This window comes from Chelonia mydas, chromosome 5 (assembly GCF_015237465.2).
Source record: "Chelonia mydas isolate rCheMyd1 chromosome 5, rCheMyd1.pri.v2, whole genome shotgun sequence".
Classification (NCBI taxonomy): domain Eukaryota; kingdom Metazoa; phylum Chordata; order Testudines; family Cheloniidae; genus Chelonia; species Chelonia mydas.
Genome location: NC_051245.2, coordinates 124,683,412 through 124,702,827, shown reverse-complemented (window position 1 = coordinate 124,702,827; position 19,416 = coordinate 124,683,412). Strand labels below are relative to the sequence as shown.

General features: G+C 46.2%; 1 protein-coding gene and 1 long non-coding RNA gene across 2 annotated transcripts in view; one reads left to right on the top strand and one right to left on the bottom strand.

Moving 5' to 3' along the window:
• The first annotated feature begins 1,450 nt into the window (after nt 1–1,450).
• Nucleotides 1,451–19,416, top strand: part of LOC122465774 — a 30,250-nt gene continuing 12,284 nt past the window's right edge. The window contains exon 1 of the long non-coding RNA XR_006290816.1: nt 1,451–1,462. This is a non-coding gene — a long non-coding RNA (uncharacterized LOC122465774). The remainder of the gene's footprint in view (nt 1,463–19,416) is intronic.
• CPLX1 (complexin 1) overlaps nt 14,555–19,416 on the bottom strand; it is a 208,206-nt gene continuing 203,344 nt past the window's right edge. Inside the window, exon 4 of the mRNA XM_037902223.2 lies at nt 14,555–19,386. Coding sequence (XP_037758151.1) covers nt 19,189–19,386 — 198 coding nt within the window. The 3' untranslated portion in view covers nt 14,555–19,188. The remainder of the gene's footprint in view (nt 19,387–19,416) is intronic.

The window sequence follows — 19,416 nt, the reverse complement described above, 5'->3', positions numbered from 1 at the left end:
TATAGTACTGAGCTGCTCCCTTCATAGGGCATGTTGGAGCAAGCAGATAAAGAGGCTGGGCCATTGGAAAGCAATAGCATGAGGATGAGAAGGGAATGTTCCAATTTGCCATGCTGGCTCCGCCTTGCCTAGCTTTGTAAGATGGCGTTCCACCCTCTTTCACACAGTATTTGGGGGTAGGAGAACAATGATGCTGAGTTTCCAAGGTGGTTTTTCCTTGGATTGTTTAGATAAAACAGTGATTTATCTGACATCCAGATGGCTGGGCTCCAGAGAAGGTTAACTGTAGGTGTTTGTGTTGAGATGGTAACGAATAACAATACCTAGCTCTTATCTAGCACTTTTCATGAGTAGCTCGCAAAGTGCTTTAAAAGGCAGGTTACTGTCATTAGCCCCATTTTACCGATGGGGAAAAGGAGGCACAGGGCAGCGAAATAACTGTCCCAAGCAGGCTAGTGGCAGAGGCCACTATAGAACCCATCTCTTTTGAGTCCTTTTGAGCACACTACCCACAAGGTCACACTGGAATAATTGAGCAGTAAGCAACCTCGAAAGCTGCCTGTGTGAGGAAATCTTTGAGACTTCCCAGGAAACGGGATGGCAGATTGAATCCCTCACAGCAGCGGCACCAGAAAATGTCAAGACTAGGGCTGGTCAGGAATTTTCAACAGGAAATACCGTTTCTGCAAAAGCGTGGTGTCCTGGCCGAATTCTAATCTGGGCCGTTACCATCCATCTGGAGCCTGCATGTTCAGTTGCTATTGGATGTTGCGTCGCTTTCTCTGCTAGAACAGTGTTGCTGTGCTCCACCCCAGGGTGGCTGTGAAATCCAGTGGTGGAGAAGCAATTTCTAGGACTTATAGCATTGGCTTATGGGCAAGATTATCAAAAGAGCCCTGCACCTGGTGTGCAACCAGAGTGCTGAGCGCTTTGGAGAGTTTGGCCCTTATCTAACTGGCTAAAGTTGTGTCTCCATTTAAGCAGGGAAGTGGGATTTCCAGCTTGCATAGATGTACCCGCTCTTGCTAGTCCTAAAAATAGCAGTGTATCCACTGTGGCTTGGTCTAGCCACCAGGGTACATGCCTAGGGATTGAGTGGGACTGTACTTGAGAAAGCTAACCAAGAAGCCATCCATGCTGCTGTGGACACCCTGCTATTTTGAGGAGCTAGCACAGATATGTCTACACAAACTGGGAATCACACCCCATTGCTCAGATATAGACAGACCTGACCTAGGAGCTGTCCTCTGGTGTCCACGCCTTGTCATGGCGGGACAGCTTGTGTGCTCTAACGATCCCCAGAGTCTGTGTCCTAACAACCCTGTCCTGTAAAACGAAATATGGTACAGAAACAGCGACGGAGAAATCGACCAGTACTGTGTGTGATGGCCTTTAGGAGTCAATGACCCGTATGACTGCCTGTGGTGAAAGCTGAAAGGAAGCCACTGGCATGAAGACTGAAGTGCTCAACACCAAAACAAAAACCAAACTTGGTTTTTGGAACGTATGGACAATGTACAAAGTAGGGAAGCTAGCTCAGGTCTCAGCAGAGATGAGACACTACAGCTTATACATCCTGGCTGTCAGCGAGAGCAGATGGATGGGATCAGGAAGATTAACAGCAGCCTCAGGAGAAACTTTGCTGTTTTTTGGGTGGGATGATGGACAACACCATGAGGGTGTTGCCATCCTTTTGAAGAAGGGAGTGGAGCGTTCCCTGCTTGAGTGGAAGTCCATCAGCCGCAGACTTGAGAGCCAGACGGAAAGGGAAACATAATAATATCACCCTGATTCAGTGCTATGCTTCTACAAATGACAGTGATGAAGAAGTAAAGGACAAATTTTACCTTACTGTACAGGTGGAGTTAGAGAGAGTACCACGCCACGACCTAACTATCCTCATGGGAGACCTGAATGCCAGGGTCAGTAAGGACAACACAAACAATGACAGAGCAATGGGAACACATGGGTGTGGCACCATGAATGAAAATGGAGAAAGGCTCATTGATTTCTGTAATGTGAATGACCTAGTCATTGGCAGAACCTTATTTGAACATTGTGAAATTCACAAGCCAATTTGCTGAACCAGGAACCATCTAAAGAGGAAGCAAACATCCAGGAGGCAGAAGAAGATCTTGATATCAACACAGACACCCCAACTAAGGAAGAGATCATTCAAGCCATCAAATCCTTAAAAAATGGGAAATGGCAAGTGTCAAGGTTCCTCCCCCACTCTGAACTCTAGGGTACAGATGGGGGACCTGCATGAAAACCCCCTAAACTTATTCTTACCAGCTTAGGTTAAAACTTCCCCAGGGTACAAACTATTTTACCTTTTGCCTTTGGACTTTATTGTTGCCACCACCAAGTGTCTAACAAATATATAACAGGGAAAGAGCCCGCTTGGAAACATCTTTCCCCCCAAAATCCTCCCCAATCCCTACACCCTCTTTCCTGGGGAAGGCTTGATAAAAATCCTCACCAATTTGCGTAGGTGAACACAGACCCAAACCCTTGGATCTTAAGAACAATGAAAAAGCAATCAGGTTCTTAAAAGAAGAATTTTAATTGAAGAAAAAAAGTAAAAGAATCACCTCTGTAAAATCAGGATGGTAAATACCTTACAGGGTAATCAGATTCAAAACATAGAGAATCCCTCTAGGCAAAACCTTAAGTTACAAAAAGGCACAAAAACAGGAATATACATTCCATTCAGCACAGCTTATTTTATCAGCCATTTAAACAAAACAGAATCTAACGCATATCTAGCTAGATTACTTACCAAGTTCTAAGACTCCATTCCTTTTCTGGTCCCTGCAAAAGCATCACACAGACAGAGAGAGCCTTTGTTTCTCCCCCCTCCAGCTTTGAAAGTATCTTGTCTCCTCATTGGTCATTTTGGTCAGGTGCCAGCGAGGTTATCCTAGCTTCTTAACCCTTTACAGGTGAAAGGGTTTTTCCTCTGGCCAGGAGGGATTCTAAAGGTGTTTAGCCTTCCCTTTATGTTTATGACAGCAAGGATAACTTGAATGTGAATTGTTCAAGGTAAATCCTAAATTAGCAGCATCTATCCTGGCCCCTCTATTTACATCAGTCTGGGAAAGTGAAAAAGTGCCAGATGAGTGGACCAATGGGGTTATAGTGAAGATACCAAAGAAAGGAACTCTCAGTGATTGTAATAACTGGCGTGGTATCACACTTTTATCTTTGCCAAGCAAAGTATTGTGTAAGATCATAGTCCAGCATACATCAAAGGCAGTTGATAGCATTCTCAGAAAAGAGCAAGCTGGTTTTCAGAAAGGGCATGGATGCACAGACCAGATCTTCACTCTACAAAACATAATACAACAGTGCTTATAATCGCAACGGCAACTCTACATAAATTTCATAGACTTTGAGAAGGCTTTTGATGGCATTCACAGGACCAGTTTATGGCACATTCTGCAGGCATATGGAATTCCTTTCCATATAATCAACGTAATCAAAAGCTTCTATTTCAACTTTACATGTAGTGTTGATCGCAGTGAACTCAGTTTTGAAGTCAAAAGAGGAATACGTCAGGGGTGTGTCATGTCTGCAATCCTTTTCAACATTGCCATTGACTGGGTAATGCAGCGTACAGCAGAAGATATGCCAAGAGGCATTACATGGACACTCTTCTCATCCCTTGAAGACCTGGACTTTGCAGATGATGTTGCTCTCCTATCACATACCCAACACCATATACAAGAAAAAACAACTTGACACAACGCTTTCAGCCAGCAAATTGGACTGAAAATCAACCGCAGTAAGACAGATCTCATGACCTTTAATAGTGCCTCACCATCACCAGTACAGATAGAGGATTATGTTCTCACCAATGTAGAAACATTCACATACTCAGGCAGCACCATCAGCCAGGACAGTGGAACAAGCCAGGACATCCGGAACAGAATCAGTAAAGACAGGAACACCTCCAGGATCTTAAATACAGTCTGCAAATGATTAAAATACAACACCAAAACCAAACTCAAGATTTATCAGAGCTGCATTCTTTCAACACTACTTTATAGTGTGGAATGTTGGGGAATGAGAAAGTAGGACGTGTCCAAACTGTCTTCATTCCATACAACCTACCTCAGAAAAATACCTCTGTATCTTTTGGCCCAGAACAATCTCAAACCAAGATCTATTGACACATTGCAGCCAAGAGGATCTGAACATCATCATTTCCAGGAGGCGTTGGAGATGGATCGGTCATGTGCTTCGGATGGAAACTGATTCCATCACCAGAGTAGCAATAAGATGGACTCCTAATGGCAAGTGAAAATGAGGCCGCCCGAAAACAATATTACAAAAAGCTGTGGAAGCTGAGCTGAAAAACCTGGGCCATAGCTGGGGAACCATTGAAAGATTTGCCAGAAACAGACAGGAGTGGAGGAGCTTCACTGCAGCCCTAAACGCCAGAGGCGTAATAGGAACATAATGATGATGACCTAGGAACTGAGCTAGTTTGAAAATTGGGCCTCCCATGGAAGAATGGAAATAGCGCTGCGGGGAGATTGTCAAATGACAAAAACTTTTTGATGGGGAAAAAAGTGACATTTATTCACATGCACTCATGAAAAATGGTCCCTTTTTTGACTAATTTGAGTGGTCAAACATTTTTGATTATGGTGATTTTTCACTCATAAACCCAAAACAATATATTTTGGGCTGCAATTTCCCATGTTTCTTCTCAGCCAAAAGGTGAATTTTTGCAGACGAGAGGAGGAATTTTGATGGCCATCTGTTCAGCTAGATTATTGCTAGACATTCTGTTCCCACACACAGATCACTCAGACAGGCCGGGATTTTGGAGCTTGGCAGCTAAATGGGCTTATTTTGATTTTGCCCAGAACTGAGTTTGAAAAAGACATATTGGCTAATAACAATTAGAAGAGATTGCAGATGTGCTCTGAGCATGCTCAGCAGGTCTTGGATAAACGTTTAAGCAGAACATAAGGAGGGCTTATCTCTTTTGTGACGTAACAATACACATTCTCCCTGAACAGACTGACAAGTCCTGGGAGTGCTTATCTGGGACCATTTATAATCCACCAAACCCCGCTGCTTGTATATAGGGGTATGTCTACATTGCAGCAGGGAGGTGTGACAGACTTGAGCTAGCTAGCGCGAGATGCTGGGGTAAAATAGCAGCATGGATGTTGTGACATTGGCTCAGGCTCTAGCTGCCCAGGCTCAGATCCAGGGGTTCGGGCAGGCTTGGACGGCTACCCCAAGCCACCACCAACACCACACTTTCCGTGCTGCTATTTTTAGCATGCTAGCTTGAGCTGAGCCATTGCAAGTCCGCTCTGGGAATCGGGCCTCCCAGCTGCCACACATGTCCCCTCAGGTTAGAAAGGTAGAAGGGTGTAGTGGGACAGGCAAGAGGCAGCCTGGGTTCTGTTCCCAGTTCTAATGCTGACCAAGGATGAATCACTTTCCCTCCCACCCTTGGTCTCTCCTCTCTATTTAGACCAGGAGCATCCTGGCCCGGGAACTGTCTCTCACCAGGAGTTAGCACACCTCCTGTGCATCCCAGGATTGAAAAAGATTGGTGCATTCAGCAACACTTAAATTTTCATTTGCAAAAAAATTATGTTTCTGGGCGTGAGGTGAGTCTGAATGGAACCCTGCATGGGAGAGCCCCTTAAAATGGCAATGCCACCTTCTGGGTTCTCGGGAAACTCCATCTGCCACGTGGGGTCAACAGGCAGGGCAGAAACACCTCCCCATCCACAGGACCAAAGGGGACACAAATACAAAAAGATTGTCATGGACACTTGATCTTTTACCATCACTAGAATTAGATCACTGACCCAGGGTGCTCCCTGTACCAGACCCAAGTGTGGACTTCCCTGTCTCACCACCAGGATACAATGATAGTTGGCATATCTGCCAACATCCAGAGCTGGCTTTTAGCGTGACGGCCCAACAAATCATCCCTTTAAAATAAGCTGGCTTCTTGCCCTCCTGAAGAAAAGCTCCACCAGCTTAGCTTGCTGACAGCCACCAACCAAGGAACGAAGCTTACCCCTTTTTGATGGGAGCAGAGAGCCAAAGGACAGGACCCTGCGGATTGTTCCAGTTAAGAGGAGAAAATTGATGATGGAGGCAGACGTTTCTTTGATGCAATCCCGTTTGTTTACAAAGAATATACCAAGTCCAGTTTCCCTGAACACAGCAGGAGACAGTGCCCTAGCTCACAGCCTCTTTTAGCCAGCACCCAGCCCAAAATCTCTCTCTAGGCTTTTTTCAGGGCCATGCTACCAGTTCTTTGGCTATGTCTGGTGCTTCTTTGCTGCTTTCTCTCTTAGTGTCTCTGGTCTTTCTGCTGTGTCTCTCAGACAACTGGACAAAACACTGTTCAAATCCAATCAATGCCTCTGCCCCTGCATTTTCTATGTCAGGAAATCCCCTGGGCCAGAGGTTACCCGCGCCAGTTCCAAAGAGGTTTAACCCAGTGCATAACACCATGCTCAGGTCAGAGACCAGCCCTTCCAGCCCCATGAATCTCAGCAAGCAACAATGACAAATGCCATTGCCCCATCTGTCCTTCCCACCTGTCATCCTCCCATTGGGAAGGGCTGACTCCCCTCTGATTGACAAGTCATGCCACTGGCTTTTCTGGAATTACTGCTGATTTGCACCAATGCAAGTGAAATCAGGATCAGGCACAGAGTTTCACAGTGGCTCTAGGGGATTCATATTCAGAGTCACACACATGCTCATCTTTGAAGATGCTCCACTCATTTCTGTCACTCCCAGACCTTTCGGGTATGTCTACGCAGTCTGAAGCAGGGTGTGAGTCTCCCAGTGCCGGGAGACAGGCTTGTATTAGTGGGGTTTGAGCTAGCATGCTAAAAATAGCAATGTGAATGTCACAACTTGGCTGGCGCTTGGGTTCTCAAGCACCCCCAGGCCGCTAGGCTGGAGAGCCAGCACTGCAATATCCACACCGCTCTTTGTGCACATTAGTTCGAGTCCCAGTAGCAAGTTAGCCTGCCTGGGTGGAGAGGCTCACTTCCAGCTGCCGTGTAGATGTACACCAAGTGTCGTCTGGATTAGCAATCTGGCTTTCTCTTGAAAACACCAACCGATCTACAGCCTGCATGTTCACTCTGGCGTGGGGTAATGAAAACAATCCTATGCTGTTTACACTGAAAATATCGTCTGAAAAAAACACAGGCAGAAAAGCAGAATAAACGCCTCGCGAGAGTTATCGTCAAGCCAAGCTGTATTTTTCACCTCGGAAACCAATATGCAATGAGATTTTCCACCACCGGGATCTTTAATAAACACCCAGGACCCACCATGAAAGTATTTGCCTCCAACATCCAAGCAAGCACAGAGTCACAATGGTCAGGCGTCTGCTCAGACCCATCACAGCAACGTGCATTTCCGTCTGGCCCAGCCATGGTGACAGCTGCTGCTAAGGTGCTGCTTGGTGCATCCAGAAAACAAGAGGCAGCAGCAAACGCGTGTTTGTGAGTGAATCCACTTTAAGGGCCAGATGCTTCCCACAGTTAGCCTAGGGAAAGGCTGGGGACGGGCCACCAAGAGCAGAATTTGGCCTCAGGTGGTTTTAGAATTTTCCACAGGGCAAGAAATTGTCCACTGTGTTCAACATCTGTAGAAGCTAAGAGAACATGAACCGCCTCACCACACATCCACGCCTCATTTAATCCTGGGCTTCTAGCGAAGCCTCAAGGCTTAGAAATGCCAGCCCTGTTCAAATGAACAATAACCGGACATCCAAATCTCACCGTGGCTTTGACAATCTCTTCCCAAGTTTCCAGAACCCTGCCCGAGAAGTTGAACCCCACCCCAATAAAGCATCACAAAGGCTCCTAATAAATCTTTCTCCTAATAAATCTGTTTTGTCCAGTTGTCCAATCTTTCTGCCTGACCGAGCGGGTTAGAGCTTTCTGGGTAGGAAGCTGCAGAGCGCACCACTGTGGGCAGGGCCGGATTTACACCTTACGCGCCCCTAGGCACAGCATCCTCAATGCCCCCCCGGCCTACAGCTGACCTTTGTGTTTTCCATAACAAATAAAACAAAAAGAAATATAAACACAGCCTCCCTGGGAAGGCACAAGACTCTCTGCCACGCACAGCGCTCCCAGCCCCCATCAGGACACAGCCCACCTGCCCCAGGCGAGGTGCAAGGGGAGGACTGTACCTCTCCCCATGGCGAGTGTTTTCCACCCTTCCTGCAGCCTGGCGTGGCAGCCGCACTCTGGCTGTGCCCATGCAAGTGAATGAGGTTCTGGCCATGTTCCTCCCGCTCCCTCTGTGGCACAGGGCAGAGGCAGCAGGCTAGCCGAGTTGGGAAGGGGCTGGGGCGTTTCCAGCACATTTAGCAGCTGCCCTGGCTGGCTGGGGTTCACAGCACCCCCAGGCAGGCTGGCTCGGATGCATACCCTGCTCCAGCCCCACACGCTGGGCGGCTACCAACCCACACCAGGAGCCCGGCTGCCTGTAGGGGAGCTGTATGTATTCACTTTTTAACTTTTAACCCACTTTTAGGCGCCCCTAGAACACCGGCTCCCCTAGGCACGGGCCTACTGTGCCTAATTGGAAATCCAGCCCTGTCTGTGGGTATCAAAGTCTTGGATGAACATTCATATGCTGGTGCCATTTGTTTCGATTAGTCAGCTCCTTTAGTATGGCTTTCAGAGGCTTGTGAAATCACGAGGGGGATATTTTAGAGGGGGCTGGACTAACAAGCAGGTATAATGCAACATCAACCATGTTTTTTTACGGGGGAAGGTTAAAAGTCTTGATCAAGATGTTTTGAACTTGACTTTTGGATGCCCAACTTGAGACCCCTTAGAGGGTGTTGCCTAGAGTAGTGTTACATCAGCATGGACCAGCCGTAATCAAGTGGTGACTCAGTCCCATCGCATGACCCCTAGAGTACAGGCATTGGTCACTTGCCTTTTGTTTCTCCATGGATATGTGTTGTTCCTTGCTTTCTCCTGGTTTCAGACCACCCCTACCGCACTGTCAATCTTGATACAGAGAGTTCGGTTACTTCCCGTCCCCCTGGCCCGAAATTATTTTCTTTGCACCATCTTCACCCATTGCTCATTTTTTGGCCATTTCCCCTCAGCACTGTTAACAGATCAGTCTATGTTGACCATGTGCTGATTGCCACATGAAGGCCCAGCCCTGCACCGGGCGGGGGGGGGGGGGGGGGGGCGTGCAAATGCATGCTGTGGCAGAGTTCCTCGCTGGCATTGTTGTCCTCTTTAACCTTCATCAAGTAGTAGCTGTAGTTGGAGGAATTGAAGGAGCAGTGGCTTGATCCAGTACGACAAGCCAGATGTTCCAATCTGTATCAGAAAGCTGTTGCTTCTGCTCTCTTTTGCTCTGATTTTTGAAGTATGTCATTAGACTAAGGCTAACATTTTCAAACATGCCCATGTGACCTAGATGCTTGAGAGTCTAAGTCTCATTATCAGAGCGGTAGCCGTCTTAGTCTGGATCTGTAAAAGCGGCAAAGAGTCCTGTGGCACCTTAGAGACTAACAGACGTATTGGAGCATGAGCTTTCGTGGGTGAATACCCACTTCATCGGATGCACGTCTCATTAGCAGCCAGTGGGACTTAAGCTTCTAAGGGCCAGTTTCTCAAAGGTATTCACGGGGCAGATATGTGCCTAGTGAGATTTTCAAAAAGGGTCTAAGTGAGTTAGGCACCTAACTCCGATTAAAATCAATGTGAATTAGACACCTAACCTGCTTGATGCTTTTGAAAGGCCCACTAAGCGCCTATCTGGCACTGTAAGGGTTTAAATACCTTTGAAAAATCTGCCTCTATGTTTCTTTTGAAAATGGAACTTCGAGTCCTAAGTTACTTAGAGGCTTCTGAAAATGTATCCTGGTCTATACACAAAGACGTGCTGGTTTAACCAAAAGTGTGATGTTAAACTGGTTTAGGCAAATCTTTGTGTCTGGATGCTCTTAGTTTGGCTTAGACTTGGCTTATAGCAGTTTAGTGTACAGGAGGAAGCTAACGCAACATAACCAGTTTTAAACACATGGCTGTGTATCCACACAGTGGTTTGCACCAGTTTAACTAAATTAGTTTTTGAAATTAGTTTAAGTTAAACCAGTGTGACTTCTGTGTGTGGATGAACTCTTAGAAGTCTTTATTTTCTCCATACTGGGTCACTGACCACTGATACCTAGCTCTTATATTGTGCTTTTTATCAGCAGCTCACAAAGTGCTCTGCAAAGGAAGCTAATGTCATTATACCCATTTTATAGATGGGAAAACTGAGGCACAGAGTGAGGAAAATGACTTGCCCAATGTCATGCAGCAGGCCAGTGGCAGAGCCAGGACTAGGATCCAGAGTTCTTGAGTCCCGGTCCAGTGCTCTATCCACTAGCCCACAATTCTTACTAATACCAATGTGAATAAGAAATAGCCATCACTCATGTGACTCTCTTGTCACCCTGACAACCAGTGTCATTACGCAGAGCATCAATCTTGCTCAATGTTTTTAACTACAAACCTACATAACTGCAGGGATTTTAAATGATTCACATTAACCAGCCCACAACATTTGTCCTGCATCTTTTCCTGGAAGAGTGTTTTATGTGACAAAGCACGGGTTTAAGAAAGACAGCGGATTGCACCAATTTGTCACTCTGTGATGGTTTTGAGACACAATAAGCCAGGATCCCGGTCATCGCTGTTGCAGGCTTACAACAGGATTTTGCTTTTCCCACTTGGGAGCAGATAACACAACACAATCAATCTTTCATTCACTCGGGGGTTTTAGCAGGACACTGGCTCTTCAGGATTCTGTTTTCTGTATCCTGTCCGCGCCCTGCCTTTCTGAAGACATTTCATTGTATTGTATTTAAACACATTACAGGCACTGTTGAGGGGACATTCTGTAGGCCCCGCTCCTGCCTCATCTTACAGCACAATGACAGCTTAATGATGTGAGCCCCAAACACAACTGTAAACGGGCTCCTCCATCCATCATACCATTGTATTGTTCTCTTTCCCCCTTTGCCTTCACTGGCTTCCAACGACAGGATTTTCAAGCATGCTCTGCCTTGGCCTAACTCTTGACATCAGTGGATGTTTCACCACTGCCTTCAGGGGAACTAAAGGCCCACCTGAAACATCTGTCCTAGCCCCATACCTGTGCCAGTGGGGAGCACCTGGGCTCTCCATTGTAGGTCAGATCCAAAGCCTTCATTGGGCTTTGGGTTGGACTTGTAGTGGGCTGCCTGCCCTCTCTCACATGGCCCCTCCACTTCTTTATATTTTGATTCTTTCTTGTCTGGTCTCTCCAGCTCCCACTCACCTTCCCAACCGTGTAGGCTGCAGTCTGGTTCATACACTTAGTTATTTTTGTGCCAATCGGTTGCTGAGCAGAGAGTGGGCATGACTTTCATGCTCTGGTGAAGAACTGATCAATGGCCAGCGGTGAACCTGAACTCAGTCCTCAGTGCCTGGGGATTTTGGGTGGGACGTCAATGGATGTGTATTTGGGAGTGGGTAGGATTGGGGCAGTAGCTCCAAACATTCCTGTGCACTGGCATTGAAGCAGATCATAAAAGGCATGTTGGGCTCCCAAAACCTTAGGCCCAAATTCAGCAAGGTATTTAAGCACAAGCCCAACTATACATATAAAATGATGGGGTCTAAATTAGCTGTTACCACTCAAGGAAGAGATCTTGGAGTCATTGTGGACAGTTCTCTGAAAACATCCACTCAGTGTGCAGCGTTTGTCAAAAAAGCGAACAGAATGCTGGGAATAATTAAGAAAGGGATAGATAATAGGACAGAAAATATCATGTTGCCTCTATATAAATCCATCGTACACTCACATCTTGAACACTGCGTGCAGATGTGGTTTCCCCATCTCAAAAGAGATATTCTGGAATTGGAAAAGGTTCAGAAAAGAGCAACAAAAATGATTAGGGGCATGGAATGGCTTCCTTATGAGGAGAGATTCATAAACAGGGCTGGCTCTAGGCACCAGCAAAACAAGCAGGTGCTTGGGGTGGCACATATCTAGGGGTGGCATTCCGGCGCCAGCCATGCTGCCCCTAGAAATGTGCCCCCGCCGCCCCAGCTCGCCTCCGCTCCGCCTCCGCCTGCTCCCCTGAGCGTGCCGCTGATGCTCCACTTCTCCCCCCTCCCTCCCAGGCTTGCCGCATGCCAAACAGCTGTTTCACGCGGCAAGCCTGAGAGGGAGGGAGGAGAAGCCGAGCGGCGGCCTGCTCGGGGGAGGCGGCGGTGGTGGAGCAGAGGCAAGCTGGGGCGGGGAGCGGTTCCTCTACCCCTCCTGCTACTTCCTGCGCTCCCCCCACTCACCTCCGCTCCGCCTGCTCCCCTGAACGCGCTGCCTCTCCCTCTCCTGAGAGGGAGGGAGGAGAAGCGGAGCAGCAGCGTGTTCAGGGGAGCGGGTAGAGCGGAGGTGAGCTAGAGCGGGTGGTTGCAGGGGGCGGGGGGAGCCGCAGGAAGCAATGGGGGGGGAATGCGGCACGCCCGGCGGAGGAGGCGCGGCCGGGGATTTGGGGAAGGGGTTGGGAAGGAGCAGAGTTGGGGCGGAGCCAGGGGCGGGGGGGCACAAAAAAAAAGTGGGGGGGCGTCCAAAATTTTTTTTGCTTGTGGTGGCAAAAATCCTAGAGCCGGCCCTGTTCATAAACCTGGGACTTTTCAGCTTGGAAAAGAGATGGCTAAGGGGAGATATGATTGAGGTCTATAAAATCATGACTGGTGTGGAGAAAGTAAATAAGGAAGTGTTGTTTACTACTTCTCATAACACAAGAACTAGGGGTCACCAAATGAAATTAATAGGCAGCCGGTTTAAAACAAACAAAAGGCAGTATTTCTTCACACAACACGTAGTCAACCTGTGGAACTTCTTGCCAGAGGATGTTGTGAAGGCCAAGATCATAACTGGGTACTGGGCTAGATGGATCCTTGGTCTGACCCAGTAGAGCAAGTCTTATGTTCTTATGTTCACATGCCTCAGCCATCAACTTCACTGCCACAGGGTGACCTTGCTGGGCCACAGCCATCTAAAAATCACCGCAAATGCTTTTTGGCCCAAGCGCAATTTGGTCGAGAGCTTCACGTCACAACAAAGCTTGTTCCTTCCAGATACAGGGGACGCCTATCAACCCCAGTCACTGCTCTGCAAATTCTAGATGCCTCACTCAACACCCAGTTGCTCAATAGTTTGCAGAGTTATTATAGCCTATCCTTCCTTTGAACATTCAAGAGTTTTTTTGGTGGTGAGGGGAAAAAGCAGGGATATTTTTCCTCCTGTCATGAGGCTTAACTCCTACTATCACCAAGTCCATATGGATTTCCTATTGGCTTTGTCTCAGGAGCCACATGATGAATATACATGATATAAAGGATATATTTTTATTTGCTGAAAATGCTGCATAGACTAACAAGAAGATCAGTTTGATATCCAATACTCACTCATGGTCCTTCCTAATCTTCAGTAGCTGGCAGAGAAAATATCACCTACTGTATGCTCCCACAGAAAATATTTCCTAAGGGAAAACATAAGGCTTGAACATTTTAGGACCAGATTTTGATTCCCCACGTGCTGTTTTTACACTGTGTATCTCCACTGACTTCAGTTGTGTTACTTCTGATTTGCATCAGCATAACTTAGAGGAGAATCAGGTCTTTAGAGTCTTCAACAACCTGACAACTTGTATAAACATGAGAACTGGATTCGCTGATACAGTCAATTTCAAAGTAGCTCATCTTCTCCCTGGTTTAAGCTTCAAATCTGCTAAACTTCCATAGGTTTTGATCCTCCACCTTTTATAGCAGGCAGTTGGACTAGATGACCTCCTAAGGTCCCTTCCAACCCTGATATTCTATGATAGGGATGTCTTTTCTGGTTTTCCCAAGGAAAACTAACTAACAATAACATAGACATGTATCAGAGGGGTAGCCGTGTTAGTCTGTATCCACAAAAACAATGAAACATGCATATGAAGAAGTGGGTTTTTTACCCACGAAAGCTTATGCCCAAATAAATCTGTTAGTCTTTAAGGTGCCACCGGACTCCTCGTTGTTAACATAGACATGGTTATAACTTATGGTTAATTACCCGTGGGTGTAACATTATCTTGGTGAAGTTTGCACAAGTGAAAAAAAAATAACATGCCACTGCTGTTTTCTGGCATATGCAGGCTCATGCTTCTAAATTACTCCACTACAATTTTATTTGCATATGTACGAGTGAATTTTTTTCTCCCAGGTCAGCGTGGTAGGGATTTAATATGAAAGCATTACAAAAAAGGCATGAAATCACTTTATTTTTTTTTTATTGGCTGTGATTCCATTTTAAAAGAACATCATATCACTTATCCATGTCATGCAGAAAAAGGTAGCAGGCAAATTACAAATGAAATTTACATTCACAAAGTCTCTACTTTAAATCATCTTCTGGCTGCTTGGAAGGTACTGCATGCATCTTGGAGACACCTGGGGGCATTTCTTTTAGAAAAATGCACCAGCTAGTTAGAGTTTCGCCTTTGTGTGTGTATGTATGTGTGTGTATGTATGAAAACAAGCATTTTTTTTTTTTAGAGGACAGTTACTGAAACATATTACCGACTCAGCACATGAAAAACATTATCTTGGTAACAGAGTAAAACAGATACAGACACATTTCAGATACATAGGACATTACATTCAGGTCACAACAGTTGATTGCAAACAACAGTTATATTGGTGCGGTAAGCTTGTCAAAAAGATGTGGTCAGCAGCATTGGTATGGTCTTTCTTTGACAAAGGGAAGGGGCTAGGGAAAAACTAGGCTAACATACAATACTAGAAACATAGACAGAGAAACGCCAGAGTGATTTAGCACATGATCTGTTCTCTTTTTTTTAACACAGAGTAGCATTCATAATTAATATTGCAGTCTGATTTCATATGGCTTTCTCTAAAGATAGATGTAAGTCCATGAAGGGCAATGTCAAACTAAATTAGCTGCCCTCCACAAAGTGGAGACCTCTTGATTTTTTTTTATTAAACAGAAAGGCCCTGGAGTTATGAAGGAGAAAGAATGGCAAAAAAAAAAATAAAAAAAAATGGCTGCCCACCTTTCTGTGTAAATAAAAACCAATTAAAAACAGAAGACCTCATTTTCCTGAGATTGAACATATTGGTGATGCAAATAAAATGATGGCACGGAAAGACAAAGAGATATTCAGAATCCAAACAATGAACCATGTTTCTCTTTGGTCTTGTTTAAGTGCTTTGACATCTGACTGAGCACCGAGCATGTGGCATTTTTACAGTGCTCTTCACGTTCATGCACAATGCAAGTTAGCTGAAGGGATTGGGGGTGATGATTGTCAAATTCGGGGTTGGGGAAGTGCCCATTTCAATTTCATTCAAAGCTGTTGAGGCACTTTGGAGCTGGAGAAACCCTCTGAGCTGACCAATAACTTAGTCAAGGTCCAAAAGGTAATTTGAGGCAAATCTTGTCAGCACATGCTGCCTTTCTCTCCCATAGGGACTGACCTGTATGTAATTCACAGGCAGAGTACCCTATCCATCAGGTTTCTTTACTGAACGAATGACAATATAAAAACTGTGGGCTCAGACCTGCTCCCCCAGAAGTCCATGGTCAATGGCAAACTCCAGTTGAGTTTAATGGCAGAAGGACTAGACCATACATTGGGAGCTCAGGTGAGAGGGATATTGGCTACAGATGCGATGAGCTGGGAAACCCTACAATGGTTCTGATGGCACCAGTAATAGACCTTGTGAATTTTGCTAGACAAATGACTCTCCCAATTCTGCTTTATGATCCTGATTCCAAGCCCAGTGGAAAGACTACATAGGCCCCATATTTTTGCTCAATTTCAGTCTCCTAGGAGGCCAAATCAAAAAGGGGAATGGAACTTTTAAAAAACAAACCCACTTGTCCCCCCAGGAGCAGCAACACTTACTCCTGATCCGAGAGACCATGCAGCACAGGCTCTTGTATTAGCTACTCCAGGACCCAATCAGTGAATGGCTCAACCGCTGTGACCCATTCGATTAAACCAAAGTCTTGTAAAGTCACCTGGAGCTGGATATAATGATGTATTTTCTCTCCGCAAGGCAGACCCTGAAAAACCCAACATAGAACAACAAGAGAAAAGAAAAGGCAAGACAGCAGGCACTCGGGAATAGAGCTTGCATGCTTGTGCCTCGGGAATAGAGCTTGCATGGAGAGGAAAGCAAATCAACGCTGATGGCCAAAGGACGACTGGTGTCTAAAGCAGGTGCAGAGTGAGCAATGTCCACTTACTCTGTGGAACCTACAGTAGTTTTTGCAGTCTGCTGGGGGTGAGGATGGCTTTAAGGATGAGGAAGGATTTTTATACTTTAAATGGAAACAAGCGGGAGCTTGCTAGCTCTGGAAAGGGAGAACAGAGCGCTTTCATTAGGAAATGACAAATCACTGACAGCTGCTCTGGTATCAAATCTAGGCACACAGATAAGAAACAATGCGGGCGATTGAAGTCTGAGCAGGGAAATTCGTCTCTCTTTAGTGAAAGCAAGGGCAAACAATGCTGACGCTATCTTAAGAAGTCACAACATTCTGCTTTTGCCCATGGGAGGCTGACCTGCAGCTCTCAGCATCCAGCACACAACTTTCCTGGGGCTGGTTTTCTAAATCCCATTCCTACTCTAGCGAATTCTCTGGACACTGACTTCGAAGGAAAGCAAAAGTCCGCCAGCATGCGCTACGGGTTTGGAGCATGCTCATTACATCAGTCCACAAGTGGCAGGGAGCGTACATCCCGTAGGCCGTCTGTTGCAGTTGGTATGTGTGGTTCTATGGGTGATGCTAAAGGGACTGTGTTTACAGCCTTGTTCCACCTCCCCTGCTTAAATCCAGCACAGCTTGCTCCTGCCTGGCTCATGTAAGAATCTAATTAGGAGCCCCATTCAGAAAGATGCTTAAGCATGTGCCTAGCTTTAAGCATATGAATAGTCTCACTGGAGCCAATGGGATTGCTCACATGCTATCTGTGGCATGTAAGGACCGAGTTCTCTGCTGGTACTCAGTGGGTGTAGCGCTGCTCACTGCAGGGAAGTGTAGTCTGTCTATACCGGCAGAGAATCTGACCCCAAGATTTTATCGAGCTCAAGAAAAAATAAAATTCAGAATGGGTATTCAGAGCAAAACCCCTCAGGCCAGACTCACAGGGAATAAAGCAGGCACACTGCCACTGAAGTCAACAGCAATGCACCCACCAACCCCAGCCTGAATTGGCACCAGTCCTACAATTTGGCTGTTGATGAACAGGATATTCTACAATGGCAATCCCAGGCGTACTTAACTCAACAGTCGGTTTTATACTAGCAAATAAAAACATCTCGTTCTCAGCACCAGTCGGCAGCAGGCACACAGAGCTGAATTACGTCTCCTACTAAATCTGCATCTATGGGATATTTTCCCCGCTGCCGTCCATGCTAAGTGGCTATTTACTTGCAAATATGTTCGAAATAACGAGTAACCATTTGTTTTCCAAGCCTGGGCTAGCACAGGGCATGTGGCAGTGTAATGCTGCCAGACAAATGATCAGCTTGTTAGAAGTCACCTGAGACCGTTTCTTTTCTCATGAGATCAAGACATGGTGCTGACCAGAAGCTCCAGACATTTACAGTGACTCTGAGCTGAGAGAGTCCCAGAACCGAAGGTCAGCTCTACAAATAACAGACCAGATGAAATGATGAATAACTGTGTAACAAATAAGAGTGTACACATATACTCACTGCGGTAGCAAGACAGCATTGTCTGGGGACAATGTGTTGTCTGACACCATTAGGCTGGGAGACATTCTAAATCCATCTGAATTTGAGAAGGTTTTAAATGTGACAGTACAAGAGTCCTGGTCCCACCTTCCCATCACTGGGTAAATATGCAAGGGTATTTACTGGGTAAATACCCAGCGATGCCACCCAACGTTATAATAATACTTAGCCCCTGTGCAGCACTATACAAGCATTCACCTGTTGACCCTCACAATATCCCTGTGAGGTAGGTAAGTATTATTATCTCCAGTGTATAGATGGGGGGACTGGGACAGAGAGGTTAAGTGACTTGTTCAAGGTCACAGAGGGAATTAGAGTCAGAATGGAGACTAGAACTCAGGAGCAGTTCCTGCCTCCTGGTCCTGCTCTCTGACCAGAAGCCCACCCCTCTCTGATGCTACCGGGGGGAACAGAGCATAGCCACAGCATTTGCTGGAGCTGGAATGCCATTCCTGGAAACACAGCTGGGAACGGCATGATTGAATATGCCACTGGGGATCTTTGCCGAAAGAGGGAGGTTGAGGAGTCTAAGTATCCACTCCACTCAGTGGTGGGCTTATAAGGCCCCTGGGTTGGGAAGTTCTGTACTACAACACCACCGAACCAGTCTGGTCTAGATCTAATGACAGCACCGTTCACACTACACTCTGGTCATGCTATTCATTGTATGGCTATTCCCAAAGCAACAAGACTCTTGCTTAGATTCTGAGGCGGCTGGTTTCTACCATCAACACCTGGTGAGGAAGGCTCAGCTCTTCCACAGCTCTGAGAATGGTGTTGGAGATAGGAGTTGCACATGGTTCACTTTCCAAATGATCTCTTATTTATGAGGGTTATGGAATAAAATGGAAAAGGTCTGTTTCCATGGGAGATGGAGGCATCCCTTGCTACAAGAGATGTACCCAACAATGAACAACCAGGGTGGCTTGATCAACTATCATATTAAAAATTATAATAATAATTAAGGAAAATAAAAGAAGCCACTGCTCACTGTTAGTGAACACTCCTTCCTGCTTTGGGTGGAAACAAACATGAGGCTTTTCCTTTGCTCTGTTTAATGTACAGTTGCCTTATTTAACATACATAGTACTATGGCTTATAATAAAAGTTGTGTAGACTGCAGCTCATTAATCCTTACATCCATTCAGAGGCGTCTACTGGATGTGACTATGTACAAAATAGGAATGGATGGAATCTCAGGGGGCCAGGGGAGAGGTTGGGGACGGGGGGTTAGAGTGGAGGAAGAGAGTGGGGTTGTGTGATGTGTGGCAAGATTGTAAATTCTCATTTGAGAAATCCATTGCTTTACTGTTCATGACAGTCTAACAGGCTGCAGCCATTACTTCTTGAACATGTCTTGAAGAGGGCCAGGTAGATATTTGATGACTGTGTCTAGAATGCTCTCCTCTTCCTCCTCTTCCTCATCCCCACAGCCGGGGGGTATGGCCTTCTTTGGACGTGTCAGACTCCCCTCAGCGTTGGCTTCCAGTGCGGCCTGGGCCTCGGCTTCTCTTTCTTCCTTCTTCTTTATCCCGTACTGCAAGGGGAAAGAACATACTGTCAGACA